Genomic DNA, 22,546 nt, shown 5'->3' on the forward strand with positions numbered 1-22,546 from the left:
TTAAAATTCATAATTAATTGGTTTTAAAATGTCTTCCGTTAGTTCAAAAAATTCGTGTTTTTGGTCCAAAATAGAAACCCAAAGGATGCAAGTTTCTACAATGGATTGAGCCTGAAATATGTGAGAATGGTCTCGAGATTGGGCAAGGATTTCAAAGATTTTTTGATACAAAAAAGAAAAATCAACATGTTAGAGGCTGCCAATGAAACACTGAAGTTGAACAATGAGAAACTCCATGAGGTAGCTCTCAATTTGACCAGAACCAACACTGAAATGATGATGAAGATGCAAGGCATGGAAGAAAAACTCAAAATATTAGAACATGGAGCATCCAACTACAAGAAGACAATTAGAATCCAAGTTCTTTAACCATATCTAGTAGTTCAAAATACGACATTAAATCGGGGTCAATATTCTGCACAATTGAAACCATTCTCCCAACATAATCAAAATAACTATCAAACCTTCCTCCACGATTAATTCTAAAGGTAAAAAACGTATCTAGCATTTTAACCTGCATAAAAACATGAAAAAATGTGAATTACAGTAGCTAAAATCCCCAAAATTTCCAAAATTTTGAAAAGCCCTAAACTCAAAAATACCCAAATTCGAGAAACCATCTCTTCAAAACCCTTTTGAAATAGATTCCCAAAACTGCATTTTAAAAAATTCCAAAACCCCAAAATCCTTCACTCGTAAACCCCAAAATCCAAAAAAACATAACTTTAATTACAAAATAGATCTTGTATTGTAAATACTAATCCAAAACCGTAAATTTTGTATTGATAATTCTGTGTAAGTAGGGTTGTAACCCAATCCTTGAAGATCTAAACCCAATTTTTTCGTACGATAAAACCCTCAAAAAATCCTAACCCTAAATTAAGCGAAAATTTCAAAACTTACCTTTGTTGACACCAAGTTCTCTTAAAATTGCTTCAAAGACATCTATGATGTGTTGAATCGCAGGGGATAAGTTGAATAACAGGGGAAGAGGTTAAAGTTTCTCCCTTCTGTTTTGCTGAACGTGCTTGATATTTTTGTCCCAAATTACAAAGTCTATAAATGGCTACTTCTATCAAATAAAAGAAAGGGTAAAAATATAATTACACAGCAGAAACTAACGCCGTTAGATATGTGAGAGTTGACTGTTAAGTTGAGGGGGTGTTTTGTCGCATTTCATAGTTCAGGAATAAATGCGACAGTGGTGATAGTACAGGGGTGCAAACTGTATTTAGCCCTTAAATTTATTTGTCTCCGCTTCGCAGGTGATTTTCGATTTTGGTTTCGAAGTAGTTGGTAGTTTGGCCGCCCGCTTCTGTTCCGGTCGAACGATTCCGGTGTTGCAGCTGGTTGACGGTAGATTATCCCACTTCTGCTACAAGAAGATTTAAGGCGAGTTCTCCAATGGGTTGAATCTCTTCTTTTATCCATATAGATTAAGGATTGAGAAATGTAGCATTTATTTGGGAACAAATATTTTATCTTTTCCTTGGGAAAAAGTAGTACATTACCTCATTCTTGGTCGGAAAATATTTAACACTCGGCTTATAAATCCTTGCGTCAAACTTCATTTTTTCTATTTTCATGAGTGAACAAATCTCACTTTTTTTCCACTAATAAATACACTAGTGCAATATTGTTTTTCAGAAAAAAAAAAATATATTTATATTAATAAAAATTGTTTTCTATGAGGTCAATTACTAATCTACTAAGGGTTTTGGAATATATACTTGATATATGGAGAGAGTTATTGGGAAATGGGGATACATTACCTAAGGGTTTTGAAAAAGTATAAAAGACAATTAAGGGTAGTTTTGGAATTATAAAAAATATCACATCGGTGGAATATTAGGTATGGGTGTTTTCTCTAATTATTTTTGGGAGTGAGTGTTTCCTTAACTATATTTCCTAAATTGGGGGTTTTCTCTAATTTTCCCTTATTAAAATATAAAAATCCGATTTTTTGATAACCCCACGCGAATTTAGGGCTGGGCTGATATAAAAATTAAAAAAGGGGCCACCATTTTTCATTCTTAAACCCTAACAATACGTAAAATTTCATTAAACCCAAGCAGTTCACTATTTTATGCTTCTTTAGCATTTTTTTAATGGAAAAAAAGTTTCTCCGGTGATAAACCGCTCAAAATCTTGACGAACAGGTTAATTGGAGCAGTACGAACCTATACATACACGTGATCATCTTCTAAGAACTCGTTGCAATTTCCTTTTTGTATCTGTGTTTTATTTTGAAACCCTAATTGCCCCCCATCTCTCTCCTCGTCTTTCTTCAGCCTCCCCCTAATAACTCTGCTCTCTTTTTTTCCACCACCATCACCAGCGGCGCCCGTGTTCTCCGACGACCACCACCAGCGCCGCCCGTATTCTCCGATCGACGACCACTACCAGCGCCGCCCGTGCTCTCCACCCACGTTCGTATGATTTAAGACTTTAATCGTTTTTTTATGTTGTTTTTGAAGAATATTTGTTTGGGTTGTTTTTCAATTCGGCTATTGTTGGGTCTGTTGCTTTGAACAATATTTGTTTTGAGTTTTTTTTTTCCAATCTTCTGCTACTGTGTCGGTGGCAGTCGGTGGCAGTGAAGGACTATTTTTTTTTTCTCACAAAAGTCTGAAAATTCCCGAAAAAAATTGGAATCGGAATCGATTCTTGAATTCCTTAAAATTTGGAATTGGAATCGGAAGGCATTTTGGACTTCCGAAAAAATAACGGAATTTTTCCGAAACACCCAAATCCGATCCGATCCGTCCGAACTCCACCCCTACACGTGATCATCTTCTAAGAACTCGTTGCAATTTCCTTTTTGTATCTGTATTTTATTTTGTCGATTGCTTAAAAGTCGTGAAAACCGATTCTTTCCTTTGATCATTTGCTGTCATTCATGAATTTTCGGTAAATAATTGCAGAAACTTGCAGAAATTTGTTGAAATCAATTGTCCTTTGATGAAATTTTAGGCTATATGGCTTTTATAAACTGATTTCTTAAGCCAATTAGTAAGTGAGTGATAACAATTTGGAGAGAATATTTCATACATATACTCTTGGAATTTTGTTATTTAGGCGATTATTGTGAATTTATGTGAATTAATATTGTGAAAACTGGAAAATACGAAGATTAAGTTTCTAAATACGCACACTGGTGTATTCTGATTGTGTGGTTTTATAAATTTGATCTGATTAGTTTTTATGGTGGTTTTGCAGGACGGGATGAAGAAGTCCGGAACCATACAGTTCACCAAGAGACCGTACGTTGAAGATGTTGGTCCTCGAAGGATGTAAGTACAGTTGCTTAATGCAATTGATTATACTAAAACCACTTGAAGGTGTAAATAAGATGTATCAATGTACACTAGTAAAAAATGTAATAGATGACAACCAATTGATTATGAGTAAGAGGTTCTAAGCTGCATATAGCATAATTCTTGATTGAATCGACAAATTCCTTTGATATTGACTGGACAACTTGCTGGACACTTTATTATTTTGTTATACTTATAGCCATTTCTTTTTAGCAGCATGAGCTACTTTGGTGTTTACATGAGTGATGATTCAATTTAGAACCAAGAATCGTAAAAGGTTTATTTTATTTTGGAATTATACGCTTGTTCAAATATACTTGCCATTTTCCAGAGAAAGCATTCAATTTTCTACATTCTCCGCCGCCGAAGTACTAAAAGCTGGCGAAGTTGAAGTTAATAAGATTGCGTATTATGATGAAAATAGAAAGCCTATAGACAACGGTCTGTTAGACCTCCGCATGGTAATGTTTCTCTTTTCCCTTTCCTTATTGAGTTATTGTTTTTGTGTTATTATTGGGATTGATGAATGATAGCTCCTTGGTCCATAAACTGAATATATGAAACCGGCAAGAGTCATGTCGTATATTTCCCTCTGTCAGGCCTAAATTTGAAAACAAAACAAAACTTTTTATATATATATTTGATTATACTTTGGCTATTCTTTGACCGGCAGATTCAGATTAAAAACAGTTGAGAAAGGTATAAGAATTCTTCAAAATTTTAGCATTTTAAGAAATCATTTTACAAAGGGAAATATAGCTTTAATGTTTGTCCTCATGAAGTTGCAGTTCCACTTTGATGTCCAAAAGAGTGAATTATACAATAAGCTTAGGGAGGATGATTATGCGACTAGCTAAAACAGGATGACAGTTTGGCAGAATACGTGTCTCTGTCAAATGAGCCCTTTGGTTATGTATCCGTTCAAGAGCAAGTAACAATTTTGTAAGTTGAGGAAGATAACAAAAATTTAATAGAACACATCAACAACTAGAGTTCTACCTTACTGGCCACTTCCTTAATATATTCCAATTCAATAAATAACATCTTTAGAAATAAATGTATTTAGCACTTGAATCTCCACCTATGGGAAGGGGCGATCAGAGGGTGTACGGTAAAAAAATGGGCGTAAAGCAATGTATTTAGTATTATTGTATTTTAACTGAACTCTGTTTATTCTTAACCAGTTCTATATAATGAAATTCATCTGTTACTGAACGGGGTCTAAATTAAACATTAAGATCATATAATCGTTTTTGGGGCGTTTTGCTTAGTTCATGGTCCAGTACTATAGTTTGTTATATGTTATTTATTGTTTTCAGGGGCCAGCAAACAAGAGCATCCTTTGTAAAACTTGCGGTGGAAAATTTGCCGAATGCCCGGGCCATTATGGATATTTGCCTCTTGCTCTTCCCGTATACAATGTGGGATTTTTCCTTACCATAATAGATATCTTGAAGTGCATCTGCAAGGTACCAAAATTTGTTTTTCTTCTTATCAGTCTTAAGTTGGAAATACACTCTTTAACTTTTTTATCATAAATAATCTGGAATAATACTCACGACGGTTGCCTTTTATTTAAAGCTATGGATGCCTATGCTGTGGAGATTTAATCACTGAATATGGTAAATGACTTTTATAAGATTTTTTTTTTCAAAATGGGAAGGAGATGACATTCATATACGACTTCATATTCAGACATTTAATAAATCACTCTAGTCTAGAAAAGTTTTTTTTGAAAGGTAAGTGCTTTCTGCAAAAGTTACTTTGCATATTAAGAAAATTACCTATGAGTACGACTAATCATATTGAGACATGATAATAAATATCTGAATTCCAAAGGAAAATTCAATATCTGTGTAGAGGTAAGTGCTTTCTGTAGTCAATTAGATACAGTTCTTATCCATTCTTCCCTTCATCTCATATTGTCTCGTATATCCTTTTAAGCTGCTATTATTGTTGCTCATAATGGTACAAATAACTATCCTTATGTGATTATTACTATTACCATCTTATTCTTCATCTTATTCCTCCTTATCCTCTTCATCATCATCAATATTATATGTACATGAAGAGATGATAGCTGGTCTTTGTCCTGTGATGATTCTGATTGTTGAAGATTCATTTTTTTATTTTCTTATTTGTTTTCTTTAACAGAATTGCTCCAGAGTTCTTCTTGCGGATAAAGATCATCAAGTTTTTTTAAAGCAGATGAGAAATCCTAAATGTGAGACGCTGAAGAAAATTGAAATACAGAAAAGAGTGGTGAAGAAGTGTAATAGCCTGGCAGGAAGTAAGAGGGCTGTAAAGTGCTCCAGATGTGGATATATAAATGGTTAGTCAAAACATATAAAAAATGCATTACTGTTTATTTTTTCCCTGAAAATACATAAAGATAATTTATATATGAACAAAACACGTATATGTATGTACAAATATATATATATATATATATATATATATATATATATATATATATATATATATATATATATTTGTAAATATACACCTACATTTATAATGTTTTCCCCGTACACATTTCCATGTTTCTCTGTGTCCGTGTTCCCGTGTCTATTTGCTTTATTATATTGGTGATTCACTTGTTGAATTTAATTTCTTTTTTTTTCATTAATGTTAGATATTAGATTTATAACCTATGTGAAATTTTGAGTCTTTTGCAGTATAGCATGCTTGTATCTTCTACCATCGGGTTTTTACAAACCTGTGTTTTGGGAATTCTTTCGGATTGGGATGTTGGCATAGATTCTCTATCCTTGAGCTTTAACCATCTTTACTATGTGATAAGCCAAGGTGGCAGCATCAGTCTTTGTTGTGGGGTCGTCCAGGAGTTGGACCTTGGAAAATACATGATATATCTTTCAGCTATAATTGCAATTTGCGTGGTATTTTCCATGAATATTATAGGAATTTTTCTTGAAGGAAAGGAGAAAACAGTGATTTTGTTGAAGAAATAGTTTTTGGTTTCTCTTCTTAGAGGATATAATCACATATATGATCTACATATTTTCCCCTATAATTGTGAGCAACTACTGGATGGCTATGAAACTAAATATTCAGAAAGGTGGAACATGTTGCCTCTTTTGTGCTTATGATAACTTTCAAAATACTTCTGCTCCTTAAAAAAGATCAGCATTACCGCTTTCCTTGGTTCTTTTCTGCTTGTCACGTTCTTTCTTGACGGGGAATTTTGAACACTTATTTTGTTTTAGGGATGGTAAAAAAGGCAAAAGAACCTTTAAAGATTCAGCATGATCGTGCCAAAGTTGTTGACAATTGCTTGGATGAACGTCGATCTGCTCTTGCCCACACAAAGGACTTCAAAGGAAATTCCATGGTTATTTCTACAATTGACCCTAAAACAGCCTACCATCTACTAGAAAATATGTTGGATGAGGTATTCTTTCCCCTCGATCTCTTGATTTCATGGTTGTATGAGAAAAGCTTTTCAAGAATATTTGGCCCTTTTTACACCCCTCGGTTATAAACTCATGGTCTACTTAGAATGTCATCTTGGGTGAATTAAAATCACTTCCGTGGTAACTGGTGAGGATAAATTACGAAAAAATCCCACTTATCTGCGTAATTACATTTACCCTGAGCTGTCACGTGCCTAAAATTTTCCCCTTGATGGTGGTTATGAACACTAGCACAATCTTTTAGATCCCGTGAATATCAATCCAAACAAATTTTATCCTTGTAACTGTCAGAGGTCTAATTGATTTTTTAGTTATTAGGGGTTAATTTTAATATAATTTTTTATGATGTAGAATTTGACTTTCTTTTAGCCAGTTTAATACTACTTCGTTGCTTATTTTTATTGTCACTTCAATTGCTTTTTCTCTATCACATTTTCATGACATTCTCTAATAGCATATCTCAAATTAGTAATAAAAACTAAAAAGAAAAAACTGTAAGGTGCCTGTTAAACTTTGTTTCCATGAAAATGGTCATCGTATACAATACTATACATCAAGAGATGTACATGTGGGTTTATCTCTGAACCTTCTAAGTTTTGTTTCGGAAAATAGGATTTCAAGAACTCTTTTGTTGCGAAAAAAACTCTCTTTTCTTTAATAATAACACAAAGGTATGACAAACAAATCACTGTTAAGATATTTTCACAAATTTGTTTTTTTAATCCGGAGGCAATTTAGATACTACACGATCTCCGTTAAAAGGTTTGTGACATAATGTTTGTTTTTATAAATGGCCAACAACCCTGAATGACATACTGGCTTATCTGAAGAGTATTAGTATCTAAATGTTTGTTTTTTCTTTTCCCTTCATAAACTGGCTTATCTGAAGAGTTGTTTGTAATTTACCGTATTATCTTGGATATATTTATTTACAATGATTCTTAGTTTTTGTGTTCTTGTTTCCTTTTGCCTTTCATTTTTGTTTACAGGATTGTGAGTTGCTCTATCTACATGATAGACCAGAGAAACTTATTGTCACAAATATTCTTGTGCCGCCAATAGCTATACGCCCTTCGGTTTTTAGTACAAGAGCAATGAGGTATCCCGAGAAGAATTACACACTCTACCTTGCTATTTTGCTTCCGTTAATGTTTGTATGCTTTGTTCAAATGTTAAGATCTTAATGTTAAAAAAAACTTTCTAAGATTGGAAATAACCTGAGGCTAAAGTTATATGCAACGTGAGTGGAATTACATGATAGTCGTGGTTATACTAATGTATGTTCCCCATCAGGAAGTGAGTATACTTTTTGGTACACATAGATACAGTGCCTGTAATCAGCATGAGGAGTTCAGTTATATTTTTGCCTGTGCTTTGACTTTTTTGTCCTTTTGTGTTTCACTATCGTAAACTTAGAAAAAAATTATATGTGAAGGAACATATTATGGATATGTTCGAGTAACCTAAGGACCTGGAATTTAGTAAAGATCTGGTGATACCCAAGAAAAGAATCAGTGGAACCAACAAATTTTGTAACTGATTTTGAAATTTTAGCGAGAAATGCCTTCTATGGTTCTAACCTCCTAAATATCAGCAGTTGCCTTCCTTCTATGTTGCCTGTTAAATAACTTCAAACACCAGTAATTATGCTGAGTACAAAATAAATTTTGTAGCTGAGTCCATCCTCTTGGTTATGTAGAGGCATGTATGCCATTGAATCAGAACCAAGTGTGAACGATTCTTTATTGAAGTTTGCAAAGAGCTGCATAGGTCAGCTTTGTCAGGACCAAGAAAACCTACACTGGACTGCCTTGATATCTCTGTTCTACCATGATATTGTTCTGTTTTGATTTTTTTCATTTTCTTTTTTGGTGGTGCAGCAATGAGAATGACATTACATCGAGGCTAAAACAAATCATTCAGATAAATGCTGCAGTTCTACAAGAAATGTCAGATCAAAGCTCTCAGAGCCAGAGCCTGGTATGATATTGTTTGACTAGGTTTTTCATTGTGGTATTTCTTTTGGAAGTTACGTATTTCTGTTTGTTTGAAACATTAATGGGTTCTTCTATAGCATTATCCTTTATTTTCTAAGTTTTGCTTGTCTCTGGTTTTGGAAACTAAACTTCAAGCATGAGGCATAAGCGGAAAATATATTGTGCAATCTAATAATGCGGCTAGAATCTAGATAGGTTTAATGAGATTTTGAGTACCCAAGGCTTTATTGGTGTATAAAGGGGAATCAACAAAAATGCAGTGACGCATAATATCAAACTTGTTATACTTCTGTATACCAACTTTACTTGGGTCATGTAAGCATTCTGCTTTTGGAAACACACTCAATTAGATTGCCAATTAATTATCTCTTGCAGATAATAGTTTAGACTCTAAATCTAACGATGCATATTATTTGAATTAAGTTTGAAATTTTAGTTTTTTGTATTTTTGATTGGCCTATCGAAGTTTACTAGAACTCCATTTATTGGTCTATGTTTCATATTGTACTTGTTGATATAGTTTAAGACTGTTGTCTTGTGGCTGTTGATACATTTATGAAGATTAATATTTTGAGTCCTAGACAAGTTTGGATGTCTAAGGAGTAAGGACAAGCTTTTTTTTTTTTGATAGGAAGTAAGGACAACCTTACAAGGTCCAAATTTTTTGTATATTTGTTCTGAATAATGGTGACCTGGACTGGAAACAGTTTACAATTCCTCCAGTTGAATCCAAAGTGGTCGACGTTTCTCTGTATACATATGGTGTGACATGGAGATTTCTTGACTGCTTGGTTGTTTTCAATTCAAATGGAAACATAAATTTTAATGGAGATTAGAGAGTCCTCTGGGTTTAGAAAGAATAGATGAATAATGAATTTCAAATATTATCTTTGCTTTGTGATCGGGCTCAGTTTTAGAAATCTTACTAATAACAAAAAATCGATGGGTGCACTGCATAGTGTAAAACCTGCATAGTTTGTGTCTCTTTTCCTGTGTACATTTTTTTGGTTCCTATTATCCCTGTTATCCCTGTACTGGGCTGACTTTAGAACCATGATAGTCCTTTCCGAGATAATCCTTTGTTCCAAGTTCATCCTGCAGAGCTGTTAAAAATATTATTATTCTTCCATCCTTTTCTTAGTCATAAAATTGGGTTTACTGTTGGTATCTCGATAATTGGGTGTTGATGCGTTGTGAGTAACTCCATAAATGCAGTAGTGCTTTATTGCATGTTACTGAAACATGAGTAAAGGATATTTATGATTGTAGAACTAACCTTACTAATATTTGTGCGGTTATTATGAATTAGTCAACCCGTTTTTGAATATGTCTCATTCTTACAAAGTGTATTTATCATAAAATGTGGGCTAGACGAATAACTGGGATTCTCTACAAGTGGAGGTTGCACAATACATCAACAGTGATGTCCGTGTCCCATTGCAATATTCTGAAAACACCAAGCCATTGAGTGGTTTTGTTCAGCGCCTCAAAGGAAAGCATGGAAGGTTCCGTGGTAATTTGTCAGGGAAACGTGTAGAGTTCACTGGCAGGACTGTTATATCTCCCGATCCAAATCTGAAGATTAACGAGGTCAGGCTTTCTACTTATCTATAAAACCCAAGCTATTCACCTTGTTTTGACCATTTTTTTTTTCCGCGACAGGTTGCTGTTCCTATCCTAATGGCTCAAATTTTATCTTATCCTGAGCGTGTTTCACATCATAATATAGAGAGATTGCGGCAATGTGTTCGTAATGGCCCGACTAAATATCCAGGGGCCAAGTTTATAAAGCATCCTGATGGCACAGAGATGTAAATGTTGGATATTTGTACATAAAATAAAATTGCATTGTGCTCAATTCTTACTTGTCTTCAATTGGTATGTTGTTGCAGATCATTAACGAGTAAAGTCAGACATCGCCATGCAGATGACTTGAAGTACGGTTACATTGTTTGTCGTCATCTTCAAGATGGAGATATTATTTTATTCAACAGACAACCAAGTTTGCATCGAATGTCAATCATGTCTCATCGGGTACTTGCTGCATTTGAAACATATATGTTGAAATTGGTATTAGATATTGTCATTTGCCTCATCATTTTTCTCTTCTTCAGGCAAGGATTATGCCATGGCGCACGCTGAGATTTAACGAGTCAGTTTGCAACCCATATAATGCTGATTTTGATGGCGATGAGATGAATATGCATGTACCGCAAACAGAAGAGGCTCGGACAGAGGCTCTGATGTTGATGGGGGTAAACAATGTTTCCATTTTATTATCTTTTGGCTTTAGCTATTTCATCTGTTTTCCGTTAATAATATGTATATTCATGTGGTTTTGACTTAGATATATTATTTGATCATTGGTTATTGTCATCCTTGCCGCACTTCATCAATCTTGGATGGATCACATAGTTCTTGCCATAATCTACTTGTTTGTTGTTTCATTTATGTGCAATGAAAGCATGTTGTCATGTATTAAGCACCCATACAGAGTAAGTTAACTGTGTCTCAACTAGTTCTTCATGAGATGGCCAAATATAAGTGAAATAGGAGAATGAGTTCCCTGTTTCTCCGTGAAACTATTCTTTAGGGAGGAGGGTGGAAACATGATTTAGGCAACTTATCCAAGCGTTGTTGAAGAATGAGTTGTTGTAATGTCTGAACTTGATTTAAGGCAAGGAGTTCTTATGATGTCTGATATCTGGAATATTTCACACGCAGTTGATCTTTACTCTTTTGTTATAACTCGAGTGATTTACATAGAATAACAATCATAATGCTACGTAGAATTGTCCAAAATCATTTGGTGGTAGTATTACATTATGGTGCAATATTTAGATAATTCTTCCATTTATTCTCTTTCAATTTAGGGCTGAATTTTATATAATTTTTTCCTCATCAGATTGTGATTGGTTAAATAGTACATTTGCATGTGGACAAAAGTTTAGACTGTAATGACCACATAGTAATGTGTCAATGGTTTTGACTTCTCATTGTTGGTGATACAACTACAGGTGCAAAACAATTTATGCACCCCAAAGAATGGAGAAATCTTGGTGGCTTCAACCCAGGATTTTTTGACATCATCCTACCTTATAACAAGGAAAGACACCTTTTATGACCGTGCTTCTTTTTCTCTTATATGCTCATACATGGGTGATGCGATGGACCCGATTGATTTGCCAACACCAGCACTAGTTAAGGTGAGTTCAGGCAGCATGCACATTCTAGTGCTACAAAAGTTTTTGATCTTTGCTCTTGTACCCATCCATATATGGGTGTGCTTTAGTTCCTTCTTGCTGTCTTTTGTGTATAACTTTCTGCACCTCTATTTGTTATCTTCTTCTCTGTCCTCTCTGTTATCGGGGCTTGTGTACACAGTGTCATACACTTCTACTGAATCGGTAATGCACTCTGTGATATGAGTAGGCTTGTGTGCTTCACTGTCGTCATACACAATTTATAGGTCATGCACGAGCCCAATATTTTATTTATTCACATCCTTATGTGTATCTGTCTTTCTATACACATATATTTCATCATGTATTGGTTCATCTTGATGTCAAAGCATATATGTTTTCGTTAGTACCTCATCTTTATGCTAGAATGTGTACCTGTTTTTTCACGAGATTTAGGGGTTTTAGTCCCAAATCAAGGCATGAACCAAACTGGTTTTACTAACCCTATGGTATCACTTTCTTCTGAAGTCTGGCCGTACATGATGGGTTGAACAAGAACCATCCATTTGTTGCCGATTGATGTAATTCTTACCCTAGATGAAGTGCTATGTTGCATTTTGTGACATCTTTTTCCATATGCTGGAGCCACCTCCACACCAATAACTAGTGATCTGTTGTGGACTGTGGTTCTGCAATGATGGAGGAGGGGGTTGGTTATGATGCCCCAGCCATGTGGCTCATTGAGGGCAGGAGCAACAAAAGATCATTCAAAATCAGGGGTGATAAGTTAACACCGTTTCCATCCTTGTTTGATAAGTCGTACTTTTCTGAGAAAAGAAGAATAGGATGGTGTACAGCACAGCACGTCTATACATAGTAATGGTCCTATGCAACCCTGGTAACATTTAGAAAAGTAGCGTAATAAATGCTTGAGAGCTGTAAAATAATTTTCTTATTTTAAAAATACTCCAAAGCAAGTAAGGGCATTCTGGTTATAACTAGAAGCTCTTCTATCATCAGAAGAGTTTTGATGGCCATAACCTCTGTATTGCATGTATTTGAAGCACGATAGGCTAGTGTTCTTTTTGATAATTGTAGTGTTTCTGAGCATACACCAATGTCACAAGTGGTTGATGTTAATGAACCACATTCTTCTCGATGTCAGAACCTTTTGTGATTAGCCTTGTATCCTACTGTGGGGATTGTGATATATCCCATTCTAATGTTGATTTTGGTATCTGTGACCTAATCTAATATCTATTATCTTTTCATTGCAGCCAGTGGAGCTTTGGACTGGTAAACAGTTGTTTAGTATACTATTGCGCCCCCATGCAAAAATGAGAGTATATGTAAATCTTACAGTGGCAGAAAAGAACTATGGGAAATCTGGAGAGACGATGTGCCCGAAGGATGGGTTTGTTTATATCCGCAATAGTGAGCTAATTAGCGGGCAACTTGGGAAGGCTACATTAGGTTACTCTAATTTCTATGCTTTTGCTATTTGTCCGAATGGCAGTTTTATTAGACTTTTGCGATTCCAGATATGGTTACTGAGTGATTTATTCTGTATTCTGCTGGAAGATCATCTGCTTATTCATTCAATGTGAAAACAGGAAATGGGAGTAAGGATGGTCTTTACTCCGTTCTTCTCAGGGACTACAGTGCACATGCGGCTGCTACTTGCATGAATCGCTTGGCTAAGTTAAGGTGAGACCAGTGCAACTCTAGTTCAAGTGCATGGACTATTTTATTCTCTTTGCTGGTGCCAGTTAACTAGTAAAACTCGATTAAATATCATATGATTTTATGAAATCTATAGGGGTTCTTACACTTGTCCTGTAAAATGGGTTTAACGTGAAGAAGATACTCATTCTGTCTCAAACGTTCTCAGCTAGAAGCTGATGAATAAATTATAATACCTAATCCTGTTCCTTTTGGGATCCTCATTTTTGTTCCTCTGTACAATAAAAGTAAGATATAAGAAGTGTTAATTTTCCTAATAGCTGAATGTTGAAACAAAATATTTATGTAGTTGATGCTGAGTTGGATTTAATATTGAAGAAGGTAACTGATTCTATAATTAGAAGTGGGCCTTTCAACTGCACGATGAACTTATGTTTGTGTTTTCATGTCATTAAATGATGTGGGTAGGATAAATGCATATATGTGTGTGTGTGTGTGTGTTTATGCATCGATGAGATGTGTTCTTGATATTTTGTATTTTCGAAGAAAATAAAGATTCTGAAGTTTGCTGCAGTTCGGTTTTGATTTTTTTTTATTTTTATTTTTCTTACATTACAGTGCTCGCTGGATTGGAAATCATGGATTCTCAATTGGAATCAATGATGTTCAACCTGGAATTGTACTAAACAAGGAGAAGAAGGTGACAATCGATAAGGGTTATGGCCAGTGTATTGACTATATAGGCAGTTATAAATCTGGAAGTCTAGACCTGCTACCAGGCTGCAATAACGCTGAGACTCTTGAAGCTAATATAACTGGAACCCTAAATAACATTCGAGAAAGAACTGCAAATGTAAGAGGCCGTCTCTTTTCTTATAGTATGACTATTAATTTGGTGACACTACATGATTTCTAAATTCTTTTTGTACTATTATATGTCGATGATTCTGGTGGCTCATCTTGCTCTTGTAAGTCCAGAAACCAGTATATGACATTGCAGATTTTGCCTGGATTAGTTGCTAACGGAATTTCTGCCGATTATATAAAACTCCCAACTCTTTGCCGATTTGACCCCCCTTATTAAATTTTGCTTTTCCAGTCCCTTTTTCGGTTGCAACATCTAGAAACCATGATCCTTAAACTTGATCATGGTGTGCATCTTTGTTTTGGACTGTTAGGATGTAAGATTTTGCGAGCAACGTAATAAAGAAGCATCCTAACTTGGGTAAGAGGATATATCTGGTTGTCTTTTGTGACTATTAATCTAGTATTAAAGAGATTTTGGAATTCTTCTTTGTGAATTTGGAAATTGTTATGAATTACTTAATTATAGGATTAAGTTTAGGGATAATAGTAGGTTTCGATAGACAGCTTATGGCTGAAAATCAGTCATATTAATTGCATATATTTTCCTAGTCATATATTTTCGATGAGAGTTGTATATGTTTTCCTTTCGGGTGCATTTCCGATGGGAGGATTTGGGGGAGGGATTTCAAATCCATAATAACAAATCCATCGAGTTTGTTGGGACTGAGTAGTTTAACAAGAAATTTCAAACCCAAAGCTCCGATGTTCTGTTTTTGGAGAAATTGTGGTGGATTCAAATTCATCTTATTTGGAGTCGTTTCAAATCCTTCAATCCAAATGCACCCTTTCTGTATCCCTTAATTTGTATATAAACCCCCTTCTAGGTTGAGGGAACGATCAAGCTGAGTTAAACGATTATCTTTCTTTTTTCTTTAACACTAATTTTTTTTCTTTAAACGACTATCAAGCTGAGAATAGAAAATGGAGTAGTTCAGATTTTTTGACAAATATACATGTATAATCAAGATTAATGTCAACGAAGTTTTATTGGCTACTATATTTTTTGTGGTCTCTTAAATTCTATTCCTCAAGGTTGCTGGTGTCTTGGTTTATGTTCCTCAAGGTTGCTCTGACTCCCAAATTTCCCAATTGGTTGGACCTGGACCATATCGCCTTTGTACATCTTATGTTCTGTACATTTTGGGTATCAGGAAATGATCTGGATGTGTTTTTTGTCATGAATATTTTATGTCAACCCTGTTAATATTTTACTTGGTTTATCCGTCTATTACGTCTGATCTATTTACTTCTTATGGGACTTTTATTCCTGAACATTGGAAACCAAGCCATACCCAGGATAGCATGGTCTATGAGCCCAATATCTGGATAAATTCTTGGTTCAGCTATTTTTTCTCTTACTGTTCTGGTACAAACTTATACCCGTAATTTAGCTCATGGAATTTGGGTAATATTTATTACCTCAGGGCGGTGTTTTTCTTTTTTGTGATTTCTCTATATTTGTAGCTGGCTCAAATGACAGTTTATTTTTCTCTTCATCTGCTCCCCACCTTGAACTTTATCATGCACATTTGTTTTGTACAAGATTGAACTGATCTGTGTTTAAACCTTCAATGTTATAATTCCTGTAGAAAATCTTGTACTTGTTTAATTGTTTAACCGGCGTGTTAATTTTAAAATCTAACATTCTCGTTGGATAATTTTAAAATCTAACGTATTCATCATCTTAAATTGTTTTGGTAGGTTTGCATGAATAATTTACATTGGAGGAATAGCCCCCTAATCATGTCACAGTGTGGTTCCAAAGGATCTCCCATTAATATCGCACAGATGGTTGCATGCGTCGGTCAACAATCTGTCGGAGGTCGTAGAGCACCAAATGGATTCGTTGATCGAACTCTGCCTCATTTTGAAAGAGAAGCGAAGGACCCAGACGTATGTTACTGCCTTATTTTCTTATTTTTTGGTAAACTTTATATGTGCTTTTTGATTGAGTAGATTGTTGCTCTCTGGTTAAACAGCTATCACTTGTTCAAAAATGTCACTATATTAGAGACTTGTGGGTTAGATTGCATAGACCCTACACATTTTCTGATATAATGAAGGGAAGATACATTTAAGTGAAGTTTCAAGCAACATACATGCCTGCATCGAACCAATGACACCCAGTAAATGGTATTTTGATACTCAAATGCTTGCATTTGTAGAATCCTATGGGAAGAAACCCTTAAAAAACTATTGACTCAAAATACATGCAGTCCTTTTTCCACTCGAGGCCTCTATACCTATTTCTCAAAACACTAAATATTCTCATGATTTTCAATCTCCTAGGTGAAGATGAAATCTATGCATGAAGCCCCTTAAATGAAATTGGAATCTCTTAAATTATTTGCATCCGCGAAAATATGAATTTTTTCACTGACATCTAATTGAGATTTTACATTATTGCAGATAGAGATAGACTGCTTGAGTTTGGTCTTAAGAATAATTATCAAGTATTTTGATAGTGGTACTATGATGGTCTATGAAGTAGGTTGAGTTCAATTACTATTTTATTTGGTGTTCACTCTTAAATCAGTTAGATTATTGGGCAAATAGGATGTTTCAAATGTTGAGCTCATCCAATTTCTAGCATTGCATTAAAATTTGACACGTTCTTTGTTAAACTCAACTTGTCCTATTTATTATTAATTTGAACTATCGTTATGGGAAACAAATGTGTCTTTTGATATTCAAACTGAAAACTGCAGGCCCTAGGATTTAGTTCAGTACAATCTGGCAAATAGACATATTTATATGACATAAACCTTTTTAGGACTCAACGTAGGCTATGGTGCTATACCCTTTCATGAATAATTTGACTTAATATCAGATATGATAGACATCTTCGTACTTGCTTGTCCAATTTTTTGCTGCTTTCCTCTTATCTTCGTCTGTTGGAAGAACTCTGTAAGAAGTAGATACCACCAATAATTAAATTAGCCGTTTTCGTTGGTTCCAATCTGGCATTTTTAGGTTTCTGCTTATCCTTTGTATGTTCATTTATGATCAACTTGGAAAGTATATACACTAACATGTTAATATCATGTTTGCATTTTCAATTCAGGCTAAAGGCTTCGTTCAGAATTCTTTTTACACTGGCTTATCTGCTACTGAATTTTTTTTCCACACCATGGGAGGAAGAGAAGGCCTTGTGGATACAGCGGTATGTATAATTTTCTGTTTTTCTAGATTTGGTTTTGAACAGATTACCAAATTACCGTCTCCCACTATTGTCCCACTACTAGGGTCCTTGAGTTAACTGCGGCACTGCACATACGCTTGTTAACGGATTTTGTACTTTAATTAATCATGTTTTGTAAACAAAATAGGAATAAGAAGCCTTAATTGATGATATGATCCGTGACAAGAAAAAAACCGCTGACAATTTCATTGCAGGTTAAAACTGCTGACACAGGGTATATGGCTCGTAGACTTATGAAAGCTTTAGAGGACCTCTCAGTTCATTATGACGGCACAGTGAGAAATGCTAGTGTTTGCATTGTTCAATTTGTGTATGGGGGTGATGCTATGGATCCTGGACAGATGGAAGAAAAAAGTGGACTTCCGTTGAACTTTGAAAGATTGTTTATGAAAGCAAAGGTATTAGTATCTTTCTTTGCCTCCTCTTTTAAAGACATATAATTCACTGTATTATTGCAGCAGCAGTTGATAAAGTAATTTTTCATTGTTATCTTGAAAGGCCACCTGCCCTGCAGTAGAGCAAAAGAGTCTAAGTATTGAAGAAATCGACAAAACAATGGACGAGATAATTGGGGATCGACTCTCAGAATCGACTGGGACTCCTGAAGGGGAGAGCTCACAGGCATTTTCTGCTTCATCAAATAAAGAGGGTGGCATGGAAACTTTTGATAACTCATTAAGAAAATTTATTCAGAAGAAATACCCAAACTCAGATCTCATGCTGAAGTTGAATGGAAAGGAACATTCCGATGAAGATAAAGGTTATTTGGAAAAAATTGCTTCAAATATATGTGGGGTTACTAGGCAGCAGCTAATGGTAATTTTCGTTTCCATGTTTTTACTCTTCCTGCAAGAGAGTTCTCACATTTGGTTTGAGTATAACTAATTGCATTGAGATTTTTACCAGAACAAAGGGGCAATTTAGTAGCCTAATTAGATTCTCCCATTTCTTGGATGTGCATTAAAGCTTTAAAGAACTGTTTACAGTAAAAGAACATTACTGTAAAGAGGACCCTTTGTTTTGGGCAAGACATGGCTGTAGGCTAACATAGCTTGCCACTTGATATAATAATAGTTATCAACTGAACTATGCGTATGTTTTAGTTGAACTTTTACAGTTTTACTGCTTATGTTTCTGTAGAAGAGCCAGTTAGACTAGTCTAACAATCATAATGCAGCTAATATTGCTTGGTTAGATACTTCAGTTAACCACTTCTCTCACTTCTGAGTTTATGTGCATCTGTGAGAGAAAGAAGGAGAGGAGAATGAGAAACAGCTGATGAAACAACACTGAATGTTTATTCATTTCGTTTAAATTCTACATTTATGCCATCTGCACAATCCTTGATTAATATGTTCTGATTTGTTACATGTACAGAGTTTGCCTAGAAAAAGCTGTAAATATGATATCTGAAACTTACAGCAGAACTTATTGTATTATTGTTTTAGGTCTTCCTAGAAACCTGCATCTCTCGTTACAGTTTAAAGAAAATTGAAGGTGGGACCGCAATAGGTGCAATTGGAGCCCACAGTATAGGAGAGCCTGGGACACAGATGACACTAAAAACCTTCCATTTTGCTGGAGTTGCAAGCATGAGTATCCTTTTTTATATGATTATTCCCTGATTTTATCATGGTTTTCTGACCTTTTGTATATTACGTAATACTTAGTAGCTTCCGATATGTTTAACTTAATCTTGAATAGATGTTACCCTTGGTGTTCCGCGTATAAAGGAAATAATCAATGCTGCTAAAAAAATCAATACACCAATTATTACTACCGCACTGCAATCCGACAACAACGAGATAATTGCTAAGATAGTGAAGGGGCGTATTGAAAAAACACTTCTCGAGCAGGTAAGCCCCATATTTTTCAATTGAAAATCGTGCATTGAGTGCTAATGCTGGTTTTTAATCTGATTTTATACAATTTTCTGCTAGATTAAACAGTTTGTAGAGGCATATTTTAGAGCTTTCTTTTCAGGGATAAAATAGTTTGTTGTTATGGTATCTAAAATCAGTCTGCTCCATCACCTTTCAAATGCTTATTAAGTGGGATTTATTAATCATTTTCTTCCTCTAATTTTTTGATAAGTTTATTTTGGCCTCTGGAATTTTGAAGTCAATATAATAGGATTGAGCTGATCTTTTTAGTTGGCCATCTCTTTGTTGTGTAGGTAGCTAAGAGTATAAAGACTTCCCAAGCATCGAGATCCGCATCCATAGTTATAACACTTGACATGACAAAAATTCAAGGTGCACATCTGTCTGTTGACGCTTATACTGTGAAGGAATCAATTCTAAAAACTAAAAGAATGAAACTGAAGGAGCAGGTTCGATATCCCTATCATCTTCTCTTTACGTGTTTGTGTGCATGTGTGTGTGTCCGTTAATTGTTGATACTACTGCCTCTTCTGCTGCAGCAAGTCAAGGTCTTGGATCACAGAAAGCTGGAAATCGTCATGCACGCCGATAAAAAAAAACTTCAATTTGAACTCCACGGTCTTAAGAATAAGATCTCCAAAGTTGTTGTGAAGGTGAAACTGATGTGGAAGTTAAACTTGTGATATTGATGCCTTTTCATTTGATTTTGGTCTGGTGCTTCCATTAGTTGTTTAAGACTTAAATCTCTCTCCTTTTTCTTCATTTTTCCATGGGCATCTTCTCTGGATGGCAGGGGATCGACACTGTTGAACGTGCTATAATATTAAATGAAGCAAAGGAAAAAGATCCAAGTGCAAACAAAAAAATGAAGTTACTGGTAGAGGGGTAAGTTTCAATAAAATGCCTTGTGACTCTTAATTTGCTTTTTGTTAAGAGTCTGTAGAGGTTTACCTGTTTTCTCTTTTTTACCAAAATAATCACGGATATTTTGAGTCTAGCGAGCATTTCATGTTTTCACCCACTAGTTCCACATACTGTATTGATATTAGTTTTGTCCTCCTATTGGCATACGTTATTTTCGTAACACGAACAGTGTGACACATGCACTGATGCACAACATGACGGACACTGTTCCCCATCTATTTTGTGAGATGAAATGGTGCAGCGTATGGCTACACTTGTACTGAATTGATTATGATATTGAAAAAGCAATAGAAAAGGCTTACACTACTTCAGATAAATTGAATTTGTTAGCCTTGTCATGGTAAGAAAAAACATATCCACTATTAATCCTCTAATGTAAGATCAGTATATAGGAAAGCATCATTCGGAGTGAAAGAAATAAGATCTCCAAAATTGTTACCTTTGTAACAGGACTTCGCTTCATTTTGGAAAGGGACGAACGGGATCGTAAAGTACATTGCAGACATCTTTAATCCTTGTCCATTTTTTTGTTATTGGGCAATAATCGATATTATTATGGATGTTCTGTTTGACCTTCAGTTGATGAATTATGTTTCCTTGTGTTACCAGCAAAAGAGTAGTTTACCTATCGTTGCCTTTTCTCGTGTTATTAGTTTGATGATTATAATATATATTAGGAAGAAGACACTCCGTTTTGCCTATTTATTGCCTTCCCCTGCCTCTATTTGACCTTCTGGTTTGTTTCAAACAAATAAGCATCTTGTTCTAAATGGGTTACATTGTTTTTGGGGCGATTGGGTATAATTTCCTAGAAGAGATTGTCATTATAGTAATAGTTGCATTAAATGTTAGTTTGATATTTCATCGAGTTAATTGTGCATAATATTTGAAATGCAGGACTGGTCTTTTATCTGTCATGGGCATTGAAGGAGTTGAGGGTCGAAAGACGACGAGTAATCACATCATTGAAGTACAGCATACACTTGGAATCGAAGCTGCAAGAAAGAAAATTATTGATGAGATACAGTACACCATGTCAAGCCACGGCATGACCATTGACATACGTCACATGATGCTTCTCGCAGATCTTATGACATTTAAGGTCTATTTCATATTCTTCTACTTCCAGTTTTGCTTATTCGTGTGTACACACACACACACACACATAATTCTAACTTTGTTTCTGAAATTATTTTAAAATCACACAAGAAATATGGGTAAAAGTGTGAAAGTAGAACGTCAAGATAATACTTATTTGATATACATAAAATCTTTTCCGTTTTCTCAGTTGATGGAAATTTCGAACTCAAATGTTTTTGCTCATTTATACTGTTGTGACATGTATATTTCAGGGTGAAGTGTTGGGAATAACGAGGTACGGTGTGCAGAAAATGAAGGACAGTGTACTAATGCTTGCTTCATTTGAGAGAACATCAGATCATCTTTTCAATGCTTCTGCACATGGGAAGGTCGATAAGATTGAAGGAGTTAGTGAATGCATTATTATGGGCATACCGGTCCAAATCGGCACAGGGATGCTTAAAGTTAGGCAAAGGTGCGTTACATAACTCGAGGAACTACGCACGCGCACACACACACACACACACACACACACACACACACACACATATATATATAATTTTATTATCCGTATGGTATAATTTAAAATTATTCTCGTTTTCTATATCTAGTTTTGATTCTTTTTAAACTTAATGAGCAATATTACATATATATAATTTCTCATCCGTTGTAATGAACTTTTGCAGTGTGAAGCCGATAGAGTTGACTTACGGTCCAGATCCGATTATATCGTGAGAGTGAACTTTGTTGCTACATGGAGAATTTGGTTCTGAGCACGTGAGATGGTTCACTCTATCATATGTATGAAAATTGGCAAAGTTATAAATTAATGCTTTAACAGATATGTCCAGTAATTTGCTGGCGATGTTTTTTCTTCTTTTTTTTTTCGGCAATACGAAACCGAATTCCTAGTCTAGAATACGAAACATGTGTTTTTCTTCTTTCTTTCGGCAATACGAAACCGAGTTCCTAGTCCA

General features: G+C 35.1%; 1 protein-coding gene and 1 long non-coding RNA gene across 9 annotated transcripts; one reads left to right on the top strand and one right to left on the bottom strand.

Annotated features, from left to right (window-relative positions):
• Positions 1 to 295: 295 nt before the first annotated feature.
• LOC148771568 (uncharacterized) lies at positions 296 to 974 on the bottom strand. The gene is made up of 2 exons (XR_016030480.1): positions 904 to 974; positions 296 to 514 (listed from the first exon to the last, which is right to left on the bottom strand). It is a non-coding gene; the product is annotated as an uncharacterized LOC148771568 (long non-coding RNA).
• A 1,039-nt stretch (positions 975 to 2,013) lies between these two features.
• On the top strand, positions 2,014 to 22,546 carry LOC105973936 (DNA-directed RNA polymerase III subunit 1). 8 transcript variants are annotated; one of them, XM_088815427.1, is made up of 29 exons: positions 2,014 to 2,192; positions 2,371 to 2,429; positions 3,220 to 3,293; positions 3,649 to 3,778; positions 4,637 to 4,786; positions 5,472 to 5,649; positions 6,545 to 6,729; positions 7,741 to 7,850; positions 8,632 to 8,731; positions 10,120 to 10,338; positions 10,411 to 10,559; positions 10,641 to 10,782; positions 10,863 to 11,003; positions 11,766 to 11,954; positions 13,208 to 13,403; positions 13,544 to 13,637; positions 14,232 to 14,466; positions 16,182 to 16,373; positions 17,545 to 17,643; positions 17,877 to 18,080; positions 18,181 to 18,498; positions 19,131 to 19,278; positions 19,387 to 19,538; positions 19,859 to 20,014; positions 20,105 to 20,218; positions 20,359 to 20,450; positions 21,387 to 21,591; positions 21,842 to 22,044; positions 22,256 to 22,546. In XM_088815427.1, exons 3-29 carry the CDS (start codon positions 3,226 to 3,228, stop codon positions 22,302 to 22,304), a joined length of 4,218 nt encoding a protein of 1,405 aa, XP_088671553.1. In that variant the 5' UTR covers positions 2,014 to 2,192; positions 2,371 to 2,429; positions 3,220 to 3,225; the 3' UTR covers positions 22,305 to 22,546. The 8 variants fall into 8 exon arrangements, with proteins under 8 accessions (XP_088671553.1, XP_088671552.1, XP_088671554.1 ...); XM_088815426.1 differs by having other exon boundaries at positions 2,029 to 2,192; positions 2,371 to 2,433; XM_088815431.1 differs by lacking the exon at positions 2,014 to 2,192 and adding an exon at positions 2,252 to 2,308 and having other exon boundaries at positions 2,348 to 2,433.

Source organism: Erythranthe guttata, chromosome 3, assembly GCF_056151865.1.
Source record: "Erythranthe guttata isolate IM_541 chromosome 3, IM_541, whole genome shotgun sequence".
NCBI classification, from domain to species: Eukaryota; Viridiplantae; Streptophyta; class Magnoliopsida; order Lamiales; family Phrymaceae; genus Erythranthe; species Erythranthe guttata.

Bases quoted from the DNA above. Each gene is read 5' to 3' on its own strand.
- LOC105973936 (XM_088815425.1), top strand. From the start codon at position 3,205: ATGGTGGTTTTGCAGGACGGGATGAAGAAGTCCGGAACCATACAGTTC. The intron at 4,787-5,471 runs GTACCAAAATTT...TTTCTTTAACAG, and splicing joins TCTTGAAGTGCATCTGCAAG to AATTGCTCCAGAGTTCTTCT. The intron at 10,783-10,862 runs GTACTTGCTGCA...TCTCTTCTTCAG, and splicing joins TGTCAATCATGTCTCATCGG to GCAAGGATTATGCCATGGCG.